General features: G+C 37.2%; 1 protein-coding gene across 2 annotated transcripts in view; it reads right to left on the reverse strand.

The window, feature by feature from the left end:
• LOC114650034 (pyruvate dehydrogenase E1 component subunit alpha, mitochondrial) overlaps positions 1 to 13551 on the reverse strand; it is a 42596-nt gene extending 29045 nt beyond the window's left edge. Inside the window, exons 1-4 of one of the 2 annotated variants that reach the window (XM_028799469.2) lie at positions 13382 to 13551; positions 4853 to 4867; positions 3511 to 3582; positions 858 to 1031 (exon numbers count right to left, since the gene is read on the reverse strand). In XM_028799469.2, coding sequence (XP_028655302.1) covers positions 858 to 1031; positions 3511 to 3582; positions 4853 to 4867; positions 13382 to 13438 — 318 coding nt within the window. In that variant the 5' untranslated portion in view covers positions 13439 to 13551. The remainder of the gene's footprint in view (positions 1 to 857; positions 1032 to 3510; positions 3583 to 4852; positions 4868 to 13381) is intronic. The other variant, XM_028799470.2, reaches the window with a different exon arrangement.
• Positions 13552 to 17929: the final 4378 nt, after the last annotated feature.

The raw sequence follows: 17929 nt of genomic DNA on the forward strand, positions 1-17929 counted from the left end.
AGGTCATTAAAGGCCTGAATCTTGGTTTTATCCAGGATGCTCACAAGCTCTGATCAGAGCCACCATTGACAATGCATAGATCACATCTTCATCGGCAAAGTCAAGATCAGTGAATCATTCTTCACCATGAGATGCCCCACAGCCGCTGGACCCCATATCCCTGCACATCACCCAGCATTGCACAGGGTAGGAGCAAAAACATACTCCTGACAAACCCAAGAATCAACTGGGATTTCCAGTTGATTCCAGTTCCCAAATTAACCCATTAATATACCATACCCTTTCCTAAGCTCGCTTAATCCTGAGCAGGGTCATGGGGGCTGGAGCCTTTCCCAACAAGCATCAGGCGCAAAGAAGGAACATCTGAGCAGGGCGCCAATCCTTCACAGCGTGAAAACACATACCCCCTACCCAAAGGCCAAATTACCATTCCCTATTCATCTAACATGCGTGTCTTTGGATTGTGGGAGGAAAAACCCACACAGATAAAGGGAAAACATGCAAACTCTTTGACTGAAACATAAAAACACCAACATGTTATTTCAATACTATTTTGTGCCACGAAAATCATGCAGTATGAATTATTAAACATTTATTCCATTTTCACAATTTCTGCCAAGGTATGCTCTGCTAAGCTTTCTTAGATTTTCCTTAATGATAAGACAAAGATACTGATTTTGGCAAACATGTTTTTTATTGTAACTCTGATTGACCGCCTCCAGTGTGACATCTTTACTTATACTGACACTATACTAATCTCATTTAGGAGATGATTGCTAATGTATCACTAAGATTAGCTGATTTTGATCTTCCTATGTAAACCTGGTAAAAATGTATAACACTGACTGAAAACAAACCTGGCCATCATATAAATGACAGAAGCCTCTAATAATTTTTTGCTTGTACAGCTGATCCGCCTTGAGTTCCATGCGGCGGATCACTTGCATTGTTCTGTAGTATTTCAAAGCATCCTCTCGTGTCAGAACCGACTTGGTAGGAGGACCATCTTCAAGACGGTGAGTGTCACACTTCTGCAGCAAGAAAAAAAAAAACACTTCTTTACTGCCCTATATAAAATATTTAATCACTTTAATTCATAAACATATATAACCATGCAAATTTTTATTTAGTTATCAGGGAGATTTAGCATGCAATCACATTAATACAACATAACAACAACAACAACTCATTACATTCATATAGCGCTTTTCTCAGCATACAGCATATGATATACAGTTAGGTCCATAAATATTTGGACAGAGACAACTTTTTTTCTAATTTTGGTTCTGTACATTACCACAATGAATTTTAAATGAAACAACTCAGATGCAGTTGAAGTGCAGACTTTCAGCTTTAATTCAGTAGGGTGAACAAAATGATTGCATAAAAATGTGAGGCAACTAAAGCATTTTTTTAACACAATCCCTTCATTTCAGGGGCTCAAAAGTAATTGGACAAATTAAAGAACTGGAAATAAAATGTTCATTTCTAATACTTGGTTGAAAACCCTTTGCTGGCAAAGACAGCCTGAAGTCTTGAACTCATGGGCATGCTCAATTGGGTTAAGATCAGGTGACTGATTTGACATTCAAGAATTTTCCACTTCTTTGCTTTAATAAACTCCTGGGTTGCTTTGGCTGTATGTTTTTGGTCATTGTCCATCTGTATCATGAAACGCCACCCAATCGATTTGACTGCATTTAGCTGGATTTGAGCAGACAGTACGTCTCTGAACACCTCAGTATTCATTTGGCTGCTTCTGTCCTGTGTCACATCATCAATAAACACTAGTGTCCCAGTGCCACTGGCAGCCATGCACGCCCAAGACATCACACTGCCTCCACCGTGTTTTACAGATGATGTGGTATGCTTTGGATAATGAGCTGTTCCACGCCTTCTCCATACTTTTTTCTTGCCATCATTCTGGTAGAGGTTGATCTTGGTTTCATCTGTCCAAAGAATGTTTTTCCAGAACTGTGCTGGCTTTTTTAGATGTTCTTTAGCAAAGTCCAATCTAGCCTTTCTATTCTTTGAGGCTTATGAGTGGCTTGCACCTTGCAGTGCACCCTCTGTATTTATTTTCATGCAGTCTTCTCTTTATGGTAGACTTGGATATCGATACACCTACACCATGGAGAGTGCTGTTCACTTGGTTGGCTGTTGTGAAGGAGTTTCTCTTCACCATGGAAATGATTCTGCGATCATTCACCACTGTTGTCTTCAGTGGACGTCCAGGTCTTTTTGCGTTGCTGAGTTCACTAGTGCTTGCTTTCTTTCTCAGGATGTACCAAACTGTAGATTTTGCCACTCGTAATATTGTAGCAATTTCTCGGATGGGTTTTTTCTGTTTTCGCAGCTTAAGGATGGCTTCTTTCACCTGCATGGAGAGCTCCTTTGACCGCATGTTGTGTGTTCATAGCAAAATCTTCCACATGCAAGCACCACACCTCAAATCAACTCCAGGCCTTTTATCTGCTTAATTGATAATGACATAACAACGGACCTGCCCACACCTGCCCATGAAATAGCCTTTGAGTCAATTGTCCAATTACTTTTGAGCTCCTGAAATGAAGGGATTGTGCTAAAAAATGCTTTAGTTGCCTCACATTTTTATGCAATCGTTTTGTTCACCCCACTGAATTAAAGCTGAAAGTCTGCACTTCAACTGCATCTCAGTTGTTTCATTTAAAATTCATTGTGGTAATGTACAGAACCAAAATTAGAAAAAAGTTGTCTCTGTCCAAATATTTATGGACCTAACTGTACATTAAAATTATTCACACAACTGACTAAAGTCATACCAATGCTTAAGAGTTTAGTGATTGTCGTTTTAATTTTTGCCACGCATGCATGCCAGAGGGCTTCCCGACCAGCTCAGCCAAAGTAAGCAGTTTCATTCACAGGCAAGAGGTGCTGCTGTTGCTAACAGTCTCCTCTTCTCTTTATATAGCCCAAAAAACACGCTCAGTGAGAGCAACCAAGTCTAACAGTAAAATCAGAAGAAAGTTCCATCCCTTCTGGTTCCAGGGAGACAAAAAGTGAAACATCGGAAAGGTGGCATTGTATTGAAAGTGCAACCATAACCTTCTCAACAACATGGACACAACTGAAATGTGTAGGTGGCTTCCAGCATAACTTATGGTTTCTAATGTAGCATCAGAGAAGAGCCAGTAAAATATATTGTTACTGAACTAAAAAAAAGTAGTAAGGCCCAAAACCTGAACAGTTGGTCACATTATGTGCAGCTAACTTGCAGCCTAGTAAAGGCCAGTGACCTCAGATTTGAAGGAGATTGCCTTTTATTCACTTTGATACAACTCTGAAATTGATTATACAACTTTAATAACTGATGGATAAATAATTCTCATACAAACCACTCCACTGCATGCAAGAAAGCAGTCTGTTAAAGCCAAGAACACAACATCACCTACAAACCCTCCGGTCCCCAAAATAGATACTCTCCTCTTATGGTATTCTGCCTTGATTACATACTGGAAACAATAGTCTTACCTTAATGTCAAAAGTGGCTTCAGATGCAAAGTCAGCATACATCCGTGTTGCTACCACAATACGGGTTGCCTGCTAAAAACACAAAAATGATTGCATGAAATTAAATTTAGCAATTCTATAATCTGATGTGTAAAATCTAGTACAGCACATCCAGAATACAAAATAAATAAAACAGGTGTTTGCATAAAAAAGTGATTCACATATACTATACATACTGTTTGTCGGGACCTTGAGAGAATTTCACCTTAATAATGAATTGCAGAGTACACCATATTCCTTGAGGTGGCAGCATTAACTCAATGTAATTTATTTTACGGACATTGGCAGATCAGGAATTTAAGGTGTAATGGAAACAATCACCTGGTAACTTTCTTTTGGGAGTTTACACATTCTCTCCACAACTGTGCAGATTTGTTCTCTACATGTTAGGTCAAAAGGAAACTTTAAATCAGTTCTTTAAGAGAGAGTCTGGAAACAGACTGGTGTTTCTTCCAGAACTGGATCTAGCTGTAACCCATGCTGAACTTGGAGTAACTAAGATGAAAACGGAAGGATACTACCAATTATGCGTCTTAGGTTAAATGACATCAACATATTTTATGACCTATGATAACCCTGAAACCTGGATGTGTAATCAGTATGTCCTTGCTTATTTGTATTATTTTGGTAAAGCTTTACTGCATCGTATGTAGAAAAATAAAATCAGTTAATCCATAAAATAAATGTCATACTTTCATATGTTATACGAATGTTAATAAAGAAATTATTATAAGTCTACTTGTAAAAAGTATAAAAATTAAAATTTAGCTGTTAAGTTCAATCATAATCAATTTAATTGACCAAATTTATTATAATCTGTACCACTCCAACTATTTGTACTTGACAGTACATGGACACATATAATATCAAAATAACATATCAGCTAGTCTTTTTAATTTACTTCAATTACGTCTTCACACCTAATAAGCAGCACAGGGCAAAAAAACCCCCACATTTTTATCAATACATTTGTTACAAAGTGTAGGCAACCTCTTCTACCAAATATGTTTTGCTTTCTTCTTAATTCCCATTACATACTGTATTATCCATCCATCCATTTAAATGACAAATTTTAAATTTACAAGATGGTTTGGGTGAACTTCTCTTCATACAAAATCCTTGCATATTATTCAAGAGGTGTACCTACAAATTGTTATAAATAAAAAATGTATTTTCTTTTTCAAAACCAGGCATTATCTCTCTGAAGTTATTTAGATTCATGACACTAAGAATAATGTAACATTACTTCAAGCCAGAAAACTGACATGGTTTTGAAAACCAAAGATAAAACCCTCTTTCTTACCTCAGCAGCTGTTCCCTTTAAGTGAGGCAATAGAAATAAAAAGAAAATATGGACATTATTATACAGATAAAAGTCAAAACATCATTATCTTGGCTTATAGATAAAAAATCCATGAATCAAAAAAACTGAAAATAATGTACTGTAACACCATCACAAAATCACTCCTTGAACACAATAGGCTAGTGTATATAACATATCTTATTAGATAGCTTATTATGTAATACACTAAAATTAAAGTTGGTTAAATATCAATATTTGAATTATTTTCCTTGACTATGAGAAAGTACAACTGAAACCATAAGCACATGTGAATTATATAGAGGAGAAAAAAAAATCCTGACTTTTTTCCATAATTGTTAGAAGAGTAACCCGAATTCAGATATGATTAACTGCATAGCAATTAGAAATCATCTTTCTTCATTTTGTGCCATAGTTTCATTGTAATAATTTTTTTTTCCTAGAAATGGGCATAGTTGCATGGTGGTTAGCACCACGTCCTCAAGGATTCAGCATGCTGGATTTAAATCCCATGCCCACAAGTACCACATTTTGAGTATACAGAGGCTTCATTCCTGTGCGTTAAGTCAACCGGCAACACTAAATTGGCCCGTCTGATTGTGGGCTCTGAAGTCAAAGGATGCCTTGTCCAAAGCGGTTTACTGCCTTGCACCAACTGTTGTCAGATCCTGAGTGTTCCACAAGCCTCAATTGGGTTGAGTAGGTTTAGGAAGCACTAAAAAATGCAATTCAGCATCTATCCTCAGGGTGACTCTGTAGAGGCACTGTGTTAAGCAGTTTTCTACCTGATAGTAAATGAAAGAACGTACTTCATCCAACTTCAGCTCTTATCCGGATGTCAAATCATAAATCAACCAACTTTCATTGTAATTTGAATCTTAATTGAAATTTAGGGTGTACTCCCACTAGGCACTTTTGTTCCGTACCATGCCTAAGTGTGATTGTCCCCCCTCCCTATTCCCCTTAACATTCTGGGCAAAGGCACACTTTCATCATCACTGATGTAAAGCCAAAACAAGATCTGAACACACAGTGACAGCATGCATGTCAAAATGATTTTACTTATTTTGTGGTTGATTTGGAGTTGTATAGGATTGACTAACGTTCTGTCCTCTTACAGATTTACTGAATGTGCAGTGCAGTGTTTTACTGTTAATCATGCTGCACATATGAGAAGATTTTTATAAAGACAAATGATGTTAAGGGAGGGATTCGGAACCTTTCTTGAAAACTACAATTCACGTTCATGTGTAAGGTGAGAACAAAAACCTGTTTTTAACTCAAATAGTGCAATTCTCATTTCATTCAATACTATCTGACTTGTTGCATCACTGACGTCATGTCTGTTTTCTGTGCTCAGGTACGTTTAATGATCACACTGTTCCCAAATGCTACTGAACCATGCTTGGGCCCAAACTCTTCCAAGCAGGCCAGGGCACGGTACAGTTTGCCCAGCACGGAATGATCACACTAGTCAAACGAACTAAACTTTTCAGGGTTACATGAGGACAAACATGCTTGAGCATGGAATAAATTACCAGTGTGAGTACACCTAAATATCCTGTAATGCCTTTAGCATTACTGTATACTTAACTAAGTATTGACTACTCTAGTTTATAAAATATATACTACAGGGCATTCTAAAACATACATAATACCATGCAACACACTTAGTGACTTCCAATTTATTTTTAGCTTTAAACTCACTTTGTTATTGCTGCTCCATGTCTCTGTTACTATTAAAATAGTGTTTATGCATCGCACCTAATATAAAATGGTAAGTACACTGAATAACTATTAACTTAAACTCCACCTACCCTATTAGGCAATTAAACTAGATATCAAAACACGGATCCTTATCACCCACAAACATAGGGTCTTATAACTTAAGTGATAAGGAAATCTAGGGAACTTGCTTAAGGCCTTAGCTTGCTAGAAGAACTTTAATTAGCAAAATTCGCCTTCATGTCCAAGGTCAGTTCCTGCCCTTGTTGGGATGGGTAGCATCTCCATATTATGCCTGAACTACATAAGCAAATTAGAAAAAGCATGAATGGATGACTTCAATACACATTTTCTTACCAAGTAACTTCTATTTACTAAAAGGTGTTCATTTTTTTTTTTTTAATTATCCCTGCTTTTTAAGATGTTTCCTAAAAAAAAAAGGAAACATAAGAGAAACTAGCATGGCTGTGAAGTAAGCAAGCATCGCATAATAGATGTAAATGTACTAACTATAGTTCCCTATCAAATGTCAAAGATAAAATGTATTGTCTTGTGAGAAATAGGAGATGAATTTAGGAGTTTTGAAGGATTGAGTCCTTATTAGCAAGTTAGTTGTGTGTATGCAATAAATGTTGCCCTTTACAGTGCACTCTTAATTACAGCAAAAACAAACAAAACAGCCTTAAAAATGACCTAAGTAGCCTTACAAATATCCTTATAAATCACCTTAGTAGGAAAACCCTTATATTATAATATAAAGTACAAGTTAAATTAACATCTGTCAACAGATAATAGATTAACTAGGCTAAACTGGAAGTAAAACCATGCAGACTATCTCCAGTTCTATTCACAGTTACTGGTTTGTATTTTCTCCACCCACATACAAAAATGTGCATGTTACAGGTTAACTGCAGCACTATGGTGAAAAACTAGCATCTTATCTAGCATTCACTCCTTTCCTGTGGCCAATTGGATAGGCATGACCCCTTCAGTAAAGAAGTCAACGCAGAAAATTAATGGACAGATAAAAAATATGGTAATAATAAATGAACTGCTATTTCCCTCTTCCTTAAGACATATTCACTTGAAGTTATCTGCACTGTCCAGTTGCTTTGTAATGCCTCCTGACAATATAGAATGATGCTCTCTGATACCTTCTTGGAGTAAGGATTAAAAAAAAAATTTCTGGTATTTTATGTCGGTCGTATAAGTCGAATGACGGAAAACTCACGCTATTGGTCCAAGAGATTATGATATGTTAACGCCCACCTGACAGAGTAACCACAGAACACACTGCCTTTTTTTTTTCTTTCTATGTATTGTGCCTACATGACCACACCGTAATACCCGAACCATTCCAAAGCGACGTTTGCACTGTTTTCTGTGTTTTTGTATCTGACACCCTCATACACCTTTATTGTATGAGCATCCCTTATCTACAATGGAGCGTTCAATCAGAAGAAAATATGAAGCTGGTTTTAAATTAAACGTCGTTGAAGTAGCGAAAGAAATTGGTAACTGCGTTGTTGCAACAAAATTCGATGTGTCTGAGAAACTGATATGAGATTGGAGGAGGCAAGATGATGTATAAAAAAAAAAATATTTAAGTGTCACATTTCTGAACAGGGGTATAAGTCAGGGTGTGATTTTATGGGTTTCAAGACCCAACTTATACTTGAGTATATACTGTAATGTTAATTTTAGGTCCACCTCAACCTGAAGATTTTCTTCTATACACACTTTTGTAAATTTTTCAGCAAGTAATGATTTCCTCATGCTCTAAAATTAACCTAAATTGAACTAAAGATTATCTTTTTTACTGGAGAAAACTAATACATAATAATCATAAAAATACTTGTATATAAAAGTTAATTTCTAAATTGATGATGATTGATTTAAAATTTTCAAAAAAAAAGGAGTTTCTAAATTCAAATATTTCATTAACTGAGGATAATGCTCACAAATTTCTATAGATTTTAAGAACTCTGACCTGTTGCTTACAAAATGAATTACATTTCTTCTAATTTTAAGTAAAACAGGAAATCCTTTTCCCATTATGTAACAGTCTTCACATTCATCAAGAAAAACAAGGCACAAAAGCACTGAAATTCAAGTTATTAAAATACTGTTCATCAAGCAGACACAACTGTGTGTTACCCAAAACATAGATGTTACAGGATTATGGATTATGATGATACCAAAATGGTCTGGTAACAAGATTCCAATTTAAAGTGTCAACAAGAAAAAAATCAATATTATGCATCTTCACAAATTAAAATTGATTAACGAGTTTCCAGTTTAAGGTTCTTCGTAAACACTTCCACTAACCATTCATCCCCATCTTATGACCTCCCATCATTTGCAGATCTACAGCTAAATCATGCAAGTACGCAACTTTTATTCAGTTAACATAATGCTGTTTTTATGCATATGCTTCACAATGAAAGTTATTGCTAATTGCTCAACAAAGGAATAAAGTGAAAGCCACGCCAGCAGGAATGTCTTGCATCATGTCAGTGCTACAGGGTACCACCTCGAGCCAGTTGTGGATAGGTTTCACAAAATTAATAAAAAATCCCAACCAGATTTGTATTTAAAGTAGTTATCCTTTGACAGCTTCCCACATTTGCACCTCAATCATTTATTTCTGCCTCCAGAGTAGACTGAATGACACATGACATGGATTAAGGTGGTGATGGAAACATCGTTTAGGGACTATGCTATATGCTAACTTGAAAGTATCAAGCAGTTTCAGCACTATTTTTAAAACCTTCTGTCTACCTCACCCCAATGCTTCTACTGGACACTGATACGGGGTCTGTATGAATTTACAATCACGCGCATGGAACAATTTCGAGACGTGCTTTGTGATATGTTGCATTATCCATTCAAAACATAGACTGTGGTCATAAAAGGATGCACTAAGGATAAAAGGATGTGTACTAAGTAAGCATACCTCACATCACTAAACTACCTTTACCAGCTTGTAACAGATGGTATTAGGTTTGACTATCCATAGACTTGTGCTCTTTAAGCCAAATTTTGACCCTAACATCTGAATGTCTTAACAGAAATTGAGATTTCGTGGAAATTAGATAGGATTCAAATCAGGGCGCATAGAAGGCTACTTCAGAATTGTCCAATGCAGAGTTGGTCTCGTCCATTGTTAGAGATGGACGTTTAGGGGGGGGGGGATCTCATTAGCAGAAGTGTTATTTTAACCTTTTTTAATATATCGAGATGCCCTGTATTTATTCATCCTGAGGGGATTTAATCATACTACATGCAACTACAAATAAGCATGTGTAGCAAAGGGCTCAGAAGGAAAAGGAAAAGGCAGCAGGCAGCAAAAGCCCCAAAGTTTAATGACATAATGACGGACTTGCCCACACCTGCCCATGAAATAGCCTTTGAGTCAATTGTCCAATTACTTCTGAGCCCCTGAAATGAAGGGATTGTGTTAAAAAAATGCTTTAGTTGCCTCACATTTTTATGAAATCGTTTTGTTCACCCCACTGAATTAAAGCTGAAAGTCTGCACTTCAACTGCATCTGAGTTGTTTCATTTAAAATTCATTGTGGTAATGTACAGAACCAAAATTAGAAAAAAAGTTGTCTGTCCAAATATTTATGGACCTAACTGTATGTCAAAGTTATCGCATGTACAATGTACAACCTTAACCTAAGACTACAAAATGTCCAACAAAAGCTCAAAAGAAATATTTCCATGACCAAATAATGAACAGTGTCAACTGGAATGAATTAATTAAAGAGAAAGAAAACACTTGCATTTATCAATTCTAAGAGCCAAGATACTACTTTTACAGGAGATTCACTTATTAAGCAATGACCAGTTTCAGTTGCAAAGAGTGTGGTCTGGCCAAAGTTTTCACTCTAGCTATACAAAGAAAACCTGGGGCGTAGGAATCTTAATACACAGAACTATCCCATTTGTAGTGTCAGATGCAATTTTTGGGTCTGAAGGGTGGTATGTCATGGTGTCCTTTACTGCACTACTAGCATGTAGACTTATCTTGCTCAACTGGAAGAATCCCACCCCACCACTCTTAAGTCAGTGGGTAACCGATGTTCTGTACTATTTGAAATTGGAAAAAATCAAATTCTCACTTAGAGGATCTGTTCAAAACTTGTATTTTTAGTTTTAAACACTTTACAATTTTAACTTCAATTCACCTTATTTCCATGGAGTTTGCTTTTTTTTTTTAAATTGTATCCAAATACTGATAATTAATGATGAACAAAGGAGACACAGTGGCAAAGGACACTGAATGTTAAAGCAAAGGCACTAAGTCAATGTTACATTCATTTACATGGTAATAAAATGATTAACTAAAATGGACAAGTTTAGACCTGAAGACATTACAGGTGTTCATCCCAACCACATTCTGCTTTTAACAGAACCCCTGCCTTTAGTAAACAAGCTGCTATTTCCCAGTTTCTGCCTTTTTGTGTCAATCTAGAAATTAACATATGGGTTTGCTAAATTGTTAGGGAAATACTGCAAGCATTTGTGTGTGTGATATTAATCACCATTCCTTCAAAGATTTTTCTCTTTTATGCTCTTTTGATTTAGCTTCTTCTTATTAATTAGCTCACAAGCAACCTCTGTACTAAAGTAGCTGCTTTTTTTTTTAAATTTTATTTATTAATTTTATTGTAATCATTCCATACAAATAGATCCATTTATGCAAAAAAGGATTGAAGACAAATCAAACCCCACCCTTGAGAAGGAGAGCATGGCCAAAGGAGAGTTGCTAAAGGCTTTTTAATAGGGCAAAAATAAACAATATATAAATAAATAAATAAATAAATGGAGAAGGAAAAGAAATGCAGAAATAATTTCTTCTTCTTATTCTAAAATATTATTGATTAAATCCTGCCAGGTTTTGAAAAAATTCTATACAGATCCTCTAACTGAGAATTTGATTTTTTCCAATTTCAAATAATATAAAACATCATTTTCCCACTGTCTTATCAAAGGAGAGTTAGGATTCTTCCAATTTAACAAAAAAAGTCTGCGTGCCAAAAGTGTAGTGAATGCAATCACAGTTTGCTTGTCCTTCTCCACTTCAAGTCCATCTGGAAGAACACCAAACACAGCTGTTAATGGGTTAGGAGGGATTGTGATACCAAGGCTGTCTGAAAGGCACTTAAAAAATTTTGGTCCAAAATGATGTTAATTTGGTGTATGCCCAAAACATGTGACCCAGTGAGGCAGGAGCTTGGTTGCAGCGTTCGCAGGTTTGGATCTAGCCCTGGAAACATTTTGGACAGTTTTAAGTGCGACAGATCAGCTCGATATATAATTTTTAGTTGAATACTTCTATGCTTTGTGCATATGAAGCTCGAGTGAATTCTCTGCAGTGCAGAATAATGCAAATTTCAGAAGTTTGTTTACATGTAAAAATACTCACATATTTCTTAATGTAAAATAACAAAAATAAAAGACTAACCAATTAGATTACTTAGAACAGGGGTTCTTAACCTGAGGTCAGTGGACCCCTAGGGCGTCCAAGGATGGGTTTCAGGGGGTCCATGTGGGTCAGATAAAAATTACGATTTATATTCACTATACAGCCCAGTACTGTTGAAAAGTTGAAACAGATTGGATGTCAAAGATGATGTGTGTCACCTTGTCGAAGACCACTCCACAGTTTCATATTCTTAATCAAGGCAAACAAGAACAACCTTCTCATTGAAATAAAGTAGATAACGAGAGAGTAGATGTAGTAGTAATGGTAGTAGAAAACGTACTAGTAGTAGATCTGTTTTAATTTGCACAAGAGGATTGCATTTCAAAATTATAAAGGGTGGCTATTACTTTTTGCATAAAAAGGAGTGTTTTTTTTAGATACTTTAAAATTTAATATGTTGTACATGTCACACATATATGAGACAATCAAATCTCAATAAATCAAGTACATTATATTCATTGAATGCAAAAGTTGTGTTTATGTGAATAATTTTGGGGTCCATAGCGTTCAGATTCTTAAAGGGGTCCATGACTCAAAAAAGGTTAAGAATCACTTATTTAGAAATAAGACAAAACCATCTGTTTAAAATATAAATAAATAAATAAATCTGGTAGGAATGAAAACCCTCAGCCGCAGTGTTGCGTCAGGACTGAAGTTGGCTAAATTACACTTAAACAATCGCACACGAAAGTCTATTAAAACAAGTTCTCCCCTCTACGTACCAGCAATTTGGGTGTAAAATGAACAAGAATGCTGAGACTCGTAGCGGCAATGTCAAACAACAGTAGGACACAGCTGACATCAAGGACAAAACGAAAAATAAGCGTCAGGCTGTACGAGTAGCTCTGGGTTAGTAGTCCAGGAACATGCATGACAGTCAGAAGCTGGTTAGTTTAAAATATGTGACTCATCCTATTCATACACTGTACTTATTACCTGTACACAATGGCATTGGGTGATACTTTAATCTTTCGCAAACTCTTTCATTTTAAAATGTGTTCATTACAAATTCTGATGAGACCTATATTAAAGTGACCAAAATGAACGTCCGCACAATGTTCACGGCTCTACAGTAACAACAAAACCCCATAATAATTTCATTTTAACGAAAACTTATAGATGACAAACAGAGTATACAAAAAAACAAGGTTATGCCCTCTGGTTTCAGCACCACTTCAGTGGGTTTGTATTTCTGGAACAAACGAGACAACGAGAAAGATAGGCCTCCTCTACCACAAGGTCAGAATTAGCTCTCAAGGGGAATACGGCGAATTCTGCAATCTTATACTTACATTCTTGGCGGCACTACCTTTGAGCACGTTGGCAATTAAGGTCAGCATCTTTTGCATACTACAAAATTGATCAGCAGTATGCGAAACTATTCGTTTCCACTACAACCTTCTCCCCCTTCCCAACTGCCACTCCTGCCGACACCCTAGCAGGCTGGCCGACCAGCACTAACCCGGAGTGAAAGAAACACCAGAAACTGAGACGAGTGCGGCTAGAGCGGCCCGTCACGTGATGGCAAAGCGGCGCGGTCCACTTTTTAAATTTCACTGCAAAAAAGTCGAATTAGCGTAATTCAGGGTGTTAAAAAGAATGGTGTACATCTTGAGGTGGACGTACATAATAAATAAGAATAGTTGGGCCTTCCCTCGCTAGCTCCTCTTGTTGTTTCAATTATTCACTCGTCACTTTCCACCGGAATTGTTCACCAGTCTATGAAAACTGCAGTGATTCACCCCCTACTGAAAAACCTGGGGTTGACCCTACTGACTTTAATAATTTCCGACCAATTTCTAATCTTCCTTTTATTTCAAAGGTTCTTGAAAAAACTGTGGCTTCCCAACTTCATCAGTATTTATCTGCTAACAGTTTATACGAACCATTCCAGTCAGGCTTCCGACGTTTTCACAGCACTGAGACGGCACTAGTTAAGATCACTAATGATCTTTTAGTGGCTGCAGACTCAGGCCTAATCACAATCCTTGTTCTTCTTGACCTCAGTGCTGCATTTGACAGTCTGTCATTTCACCCTACTAAAAAGGCTATCTGCACTAGGTATTTCTCACATTCCGTTAACCTGGTTTAAGTCATATCTTACAGACAGAACTCAATTCATTCAGCTGGATACATGTACCTCCACTCTCACTCCTGTAGTATCTGGGGTTCCTCAGGGTTCTGTCCTTGGCCCCCTGCTGTTTATCATTTATCTGCTTCCTTTGGGTGTCATTTTTCGTAAATGGAAGATAAACTTTCATTGTTACGCAGATGACACCCAGTTATATATTTCAACTTCACCATCTGCATCGCTTCCACCATCCTCACTTACTGATTGCTTTGCTGAGATCAAGTCTTGGTTATCTTCTAACTTCTTGCAGTTGAACTCCAATAAAACTGAGGTGCTTCTTATGGGCACAAAATCTGCAATAGCGAAGGCATCAAAGATCTCGGTATTAATAGACAATACTTCTGTTACCTGTACTAATCAGATAAAAAGCCTTGGTGTAATTCTGGACAGCACGTTGTCTTTCCAGTCTCACATCAGTTCTGTTACTCGAGCAGCTTACTTTCACCTGCGAAACATTAATCGCTTGCGTCCATTTTTGTCAAATCACTCTACTGCCATTTTAGTCAACAGTTTGGTCACCTCCCGCCTGGACTATTGCAATTCACTTCTCTTTGGTCTGCCTCAAAAGTTACTACATAAACTTCAACTTGTTCAAAATTCGGCTGCTCATATAATTACTAAAACACCCTATTCTGATCACATTACACCCGTTATTCAGCAGCTTCATTGGCTGCCAATAAAGTTTAGGGTCAACTACAAAATTTTAGTCCTTACATATAAGGCCATTCATAATCTTGCCCCCACATATCTCTCACAGCTCCTACAAGTCATTAAACCCTCTCGTATGCTCAGATCCTCTTCTTCCATTAACTTAAATAATCCACCAGCACGTCTTGTTACGATGGGATATCGAGCATTTAGCAGATCGGCACCTTCCTTATGGAACTCTTTACCTGCTTATCTTAGGAATATGACTACCCTTCACCAATTTCAGGCTAATCTTAAAACTTATCTGTTCAAAATTGCTTATTCATTGTAACTGTTATTGGTGTTTTATCTGATGTTTTATTTGGATTTTAAATTTTCTAGTTATTGAATGTTTATTTTTTAACCTGATTGTACAGTGACCTTGAGTTTTTTGAAAGGCGCTTCAAATAAAATTTATTATTATTATTATGTGCTTTAAATGTTAAAATGTGTGATTCAGCTTAAATGTTTAAAGTCTGAACATTCTCGATTGTAATAGAAATTTGTCATTTGTTCAACCTCTGATACTGGTCAATAGAGCAGTAATATCCACTTGCAGAGCCAGTACTGTATGCACATGGTGCATTTAATTTGGGCACGTTTTTATTGTGTCATAATTAAAAACATCAACGAAATGTTCAGTTCCTTTTGACTATGGCACACACTTTTCGTGTCACTTTAAAATTCAATACAAAAACACATTAATTTAAGATCATGTCCATTGATAACGTGTCATAACCAAAAACAAGGGCAGCATATTGCCTTTCGCTTAGCACTGGATCCAAGTGTACTGCATTTTGATTCCAAACCACGCATTAATCCTTCTAAAACTGCATCTAATCAAATAACCTATCAGCATGAAAAGGTGGGACCAGGGTCGTCAACAGCTCGTTCCACTTTTAACCAATCCTGTATTCTGGCATCAACCATAAGTCTTGTCAATGTTAAAGGATGAGTAATTTACCAAAACTGTGATAAATATTTTTTAGATCTCCCTTAAGAAGTTTATTCTTATGTATTATCATCTAAATAATGTTTTATGCTCGCCTTACATTTTTCCATTCTTTTTCTGATAGTCCTGACTGAGGCATTAAGAAGTATAGCAATAGCTGGTAACACCAAGTCATGTCACTTGCAGAAATTCTTAGATGATTCTGCACTTATGGGGTGTATTGATAAAGGTAATGAGACAGAGTATAGGAGTCAGGTGGAGACGTTTGTTCCTTGGTGCAGAAAGACTTGTCTGCATCTTAACATCAGCAAAACCAAGGAACTGCTTATTGACTTTGACCAAAGAGTCTCTGGGAGTGGATGTAGAAGTGGTCCACTCCTACAAGTACTTGGAGGTCCACATTAATGACAGGTTGGACTGGTCTTGGAACCCAGAGGAACTATGTAAGAAAGGACAGAGTAGGCTCTTTTTCCTTGGGAGATTGTGTTTCGTCAATGTGGAAAGAGACATCCATCACATCTTCTATAACTCTGTAGCGGCCGGTGTGATTTTCTACGTTGTGGTGTGCTGGGCTGGTAACATCTCTTCAGGAGAGGCCCACTGAATCAACAAGCTAATTAAAAGGGCAAGCTCAGTTATAGGATGCACTCTGGACCCCCTGGAGGTCATAGAAAAGAAGAAAATTAAAACAAAAGTGAGTGCCATTATGAACAATGCTACACATTCTCTGTCTGACACATTAACACTTAGGACTTTCAGACAACAAATTATTAAGCAGAAGTCTGTTAAGAAACGCTACTGGGGCACCTTTATACCAGCAACAATACTTCTGCATAATGCCTCAATGTGACTGGGAAGTCAGAAGTTTTCTTTCTTTTTAATTTTCTTGCTTTCTGTGCATGTGTTCAGACCATAGTGTGGTGTGTGTGTGTGTGTGTGTGTCTGTCTATCTATCTATCTATCTATCTATCTATCTATCTATCTATCTATCTATCTATCTATCTATCTATCTATCTATCTATCTATCTATTTACTTTTCCCCCCATCTGCAGATATTTAGATAGATAGATAGATAGATAGATAGATAGATAGATAGATAGATAGATAGATAGATAGATAGATAGATAGATAGATAGATAGATAGATAGATAGATCTTTATTGTCATTGTCACTTTTACAAAGGAACAACGAAATTGAAGGTGCAATTGACTCAGTGTGAGGAATAAGAGTTAAAAAGACAAAAAGACAAGAAGAGAGAAAATAATAACAAACCGAATAGTAATAAATATACAAATTGCACTTGTTGACTTAAGGTCTATATTGCACATTGGTAGAATGATATGGAGCAGTTTTATTCTGAGTTCAGGGCCATGATTGCTTTCGGATAAAAGCTGTTTTTAAGGCGGTTTGTCCTGGTTTTCATTGCTCTGTATCTCTTGCCAGATGGCAAAAGCTGGAAGAGGCAATGACCGGGATGTGATGAATCCTGTGAAATGTCTATTGCTTTTTTGCGGCATTGGGACGTGTAGATTTGTTCCAGAGTGGGGAGGGTACAACCAATTGTTCTCTCCACTGTCCTGACGACCCTGTGGAGTGCTTTCTTTTCCGAGGAAGTGCAGCTGCCGTACCACACACACAGTCCGTACGTGAGCACACTCTCAATGGAACAGTGATAGAAAGTAAGGAGCAGATTTTTTGGGAGATGGATCTTTCTGAGAATTCTCAGAAAATACAGTCTCTGCTGCGCCTTCTTTAGCAGCTCCTTGGTGTTGACTCTCCAGGTCAGGTCATCCTCCAGCTCCATACCCAGAAACCTGAACACCGGGACCCTCTCCACACAGGCCCCGCCAATGATGAGTGGCTGGATGTCAGTTTTGTTTTTCCTAAAGTCAATAACAAGCTCCTTTGCTTTTTTGGTGTTGAGGAGCAGGTTATTGACTGTGCACCACTCTGACAGTCGCTCCACCTCGTCCCTGTATGCCAGCTCACCCTCCTTGCCCAAGATGAGTCCGACCACTGTCGTGTCATCCGCAAACTTTATAATCTTGTTACTATGGTGAGTGGGGACAC

Source organism: Erpetoichthys calabaricus, chromosome 4, assembly GCF_900747795.2.
Source record: "Erpetoichthys calabaricus chromosome 4, fErpCal1.3, whole genome shotgun sequence".
In the NCBI taxonomy this organism is placed as follows: Eukaryota; Metazoa; Chordata; class Cladistia; order Polypteriformes; family Polypteridae; genus Erpetoichthys; species Erpetoichthys calabaricus.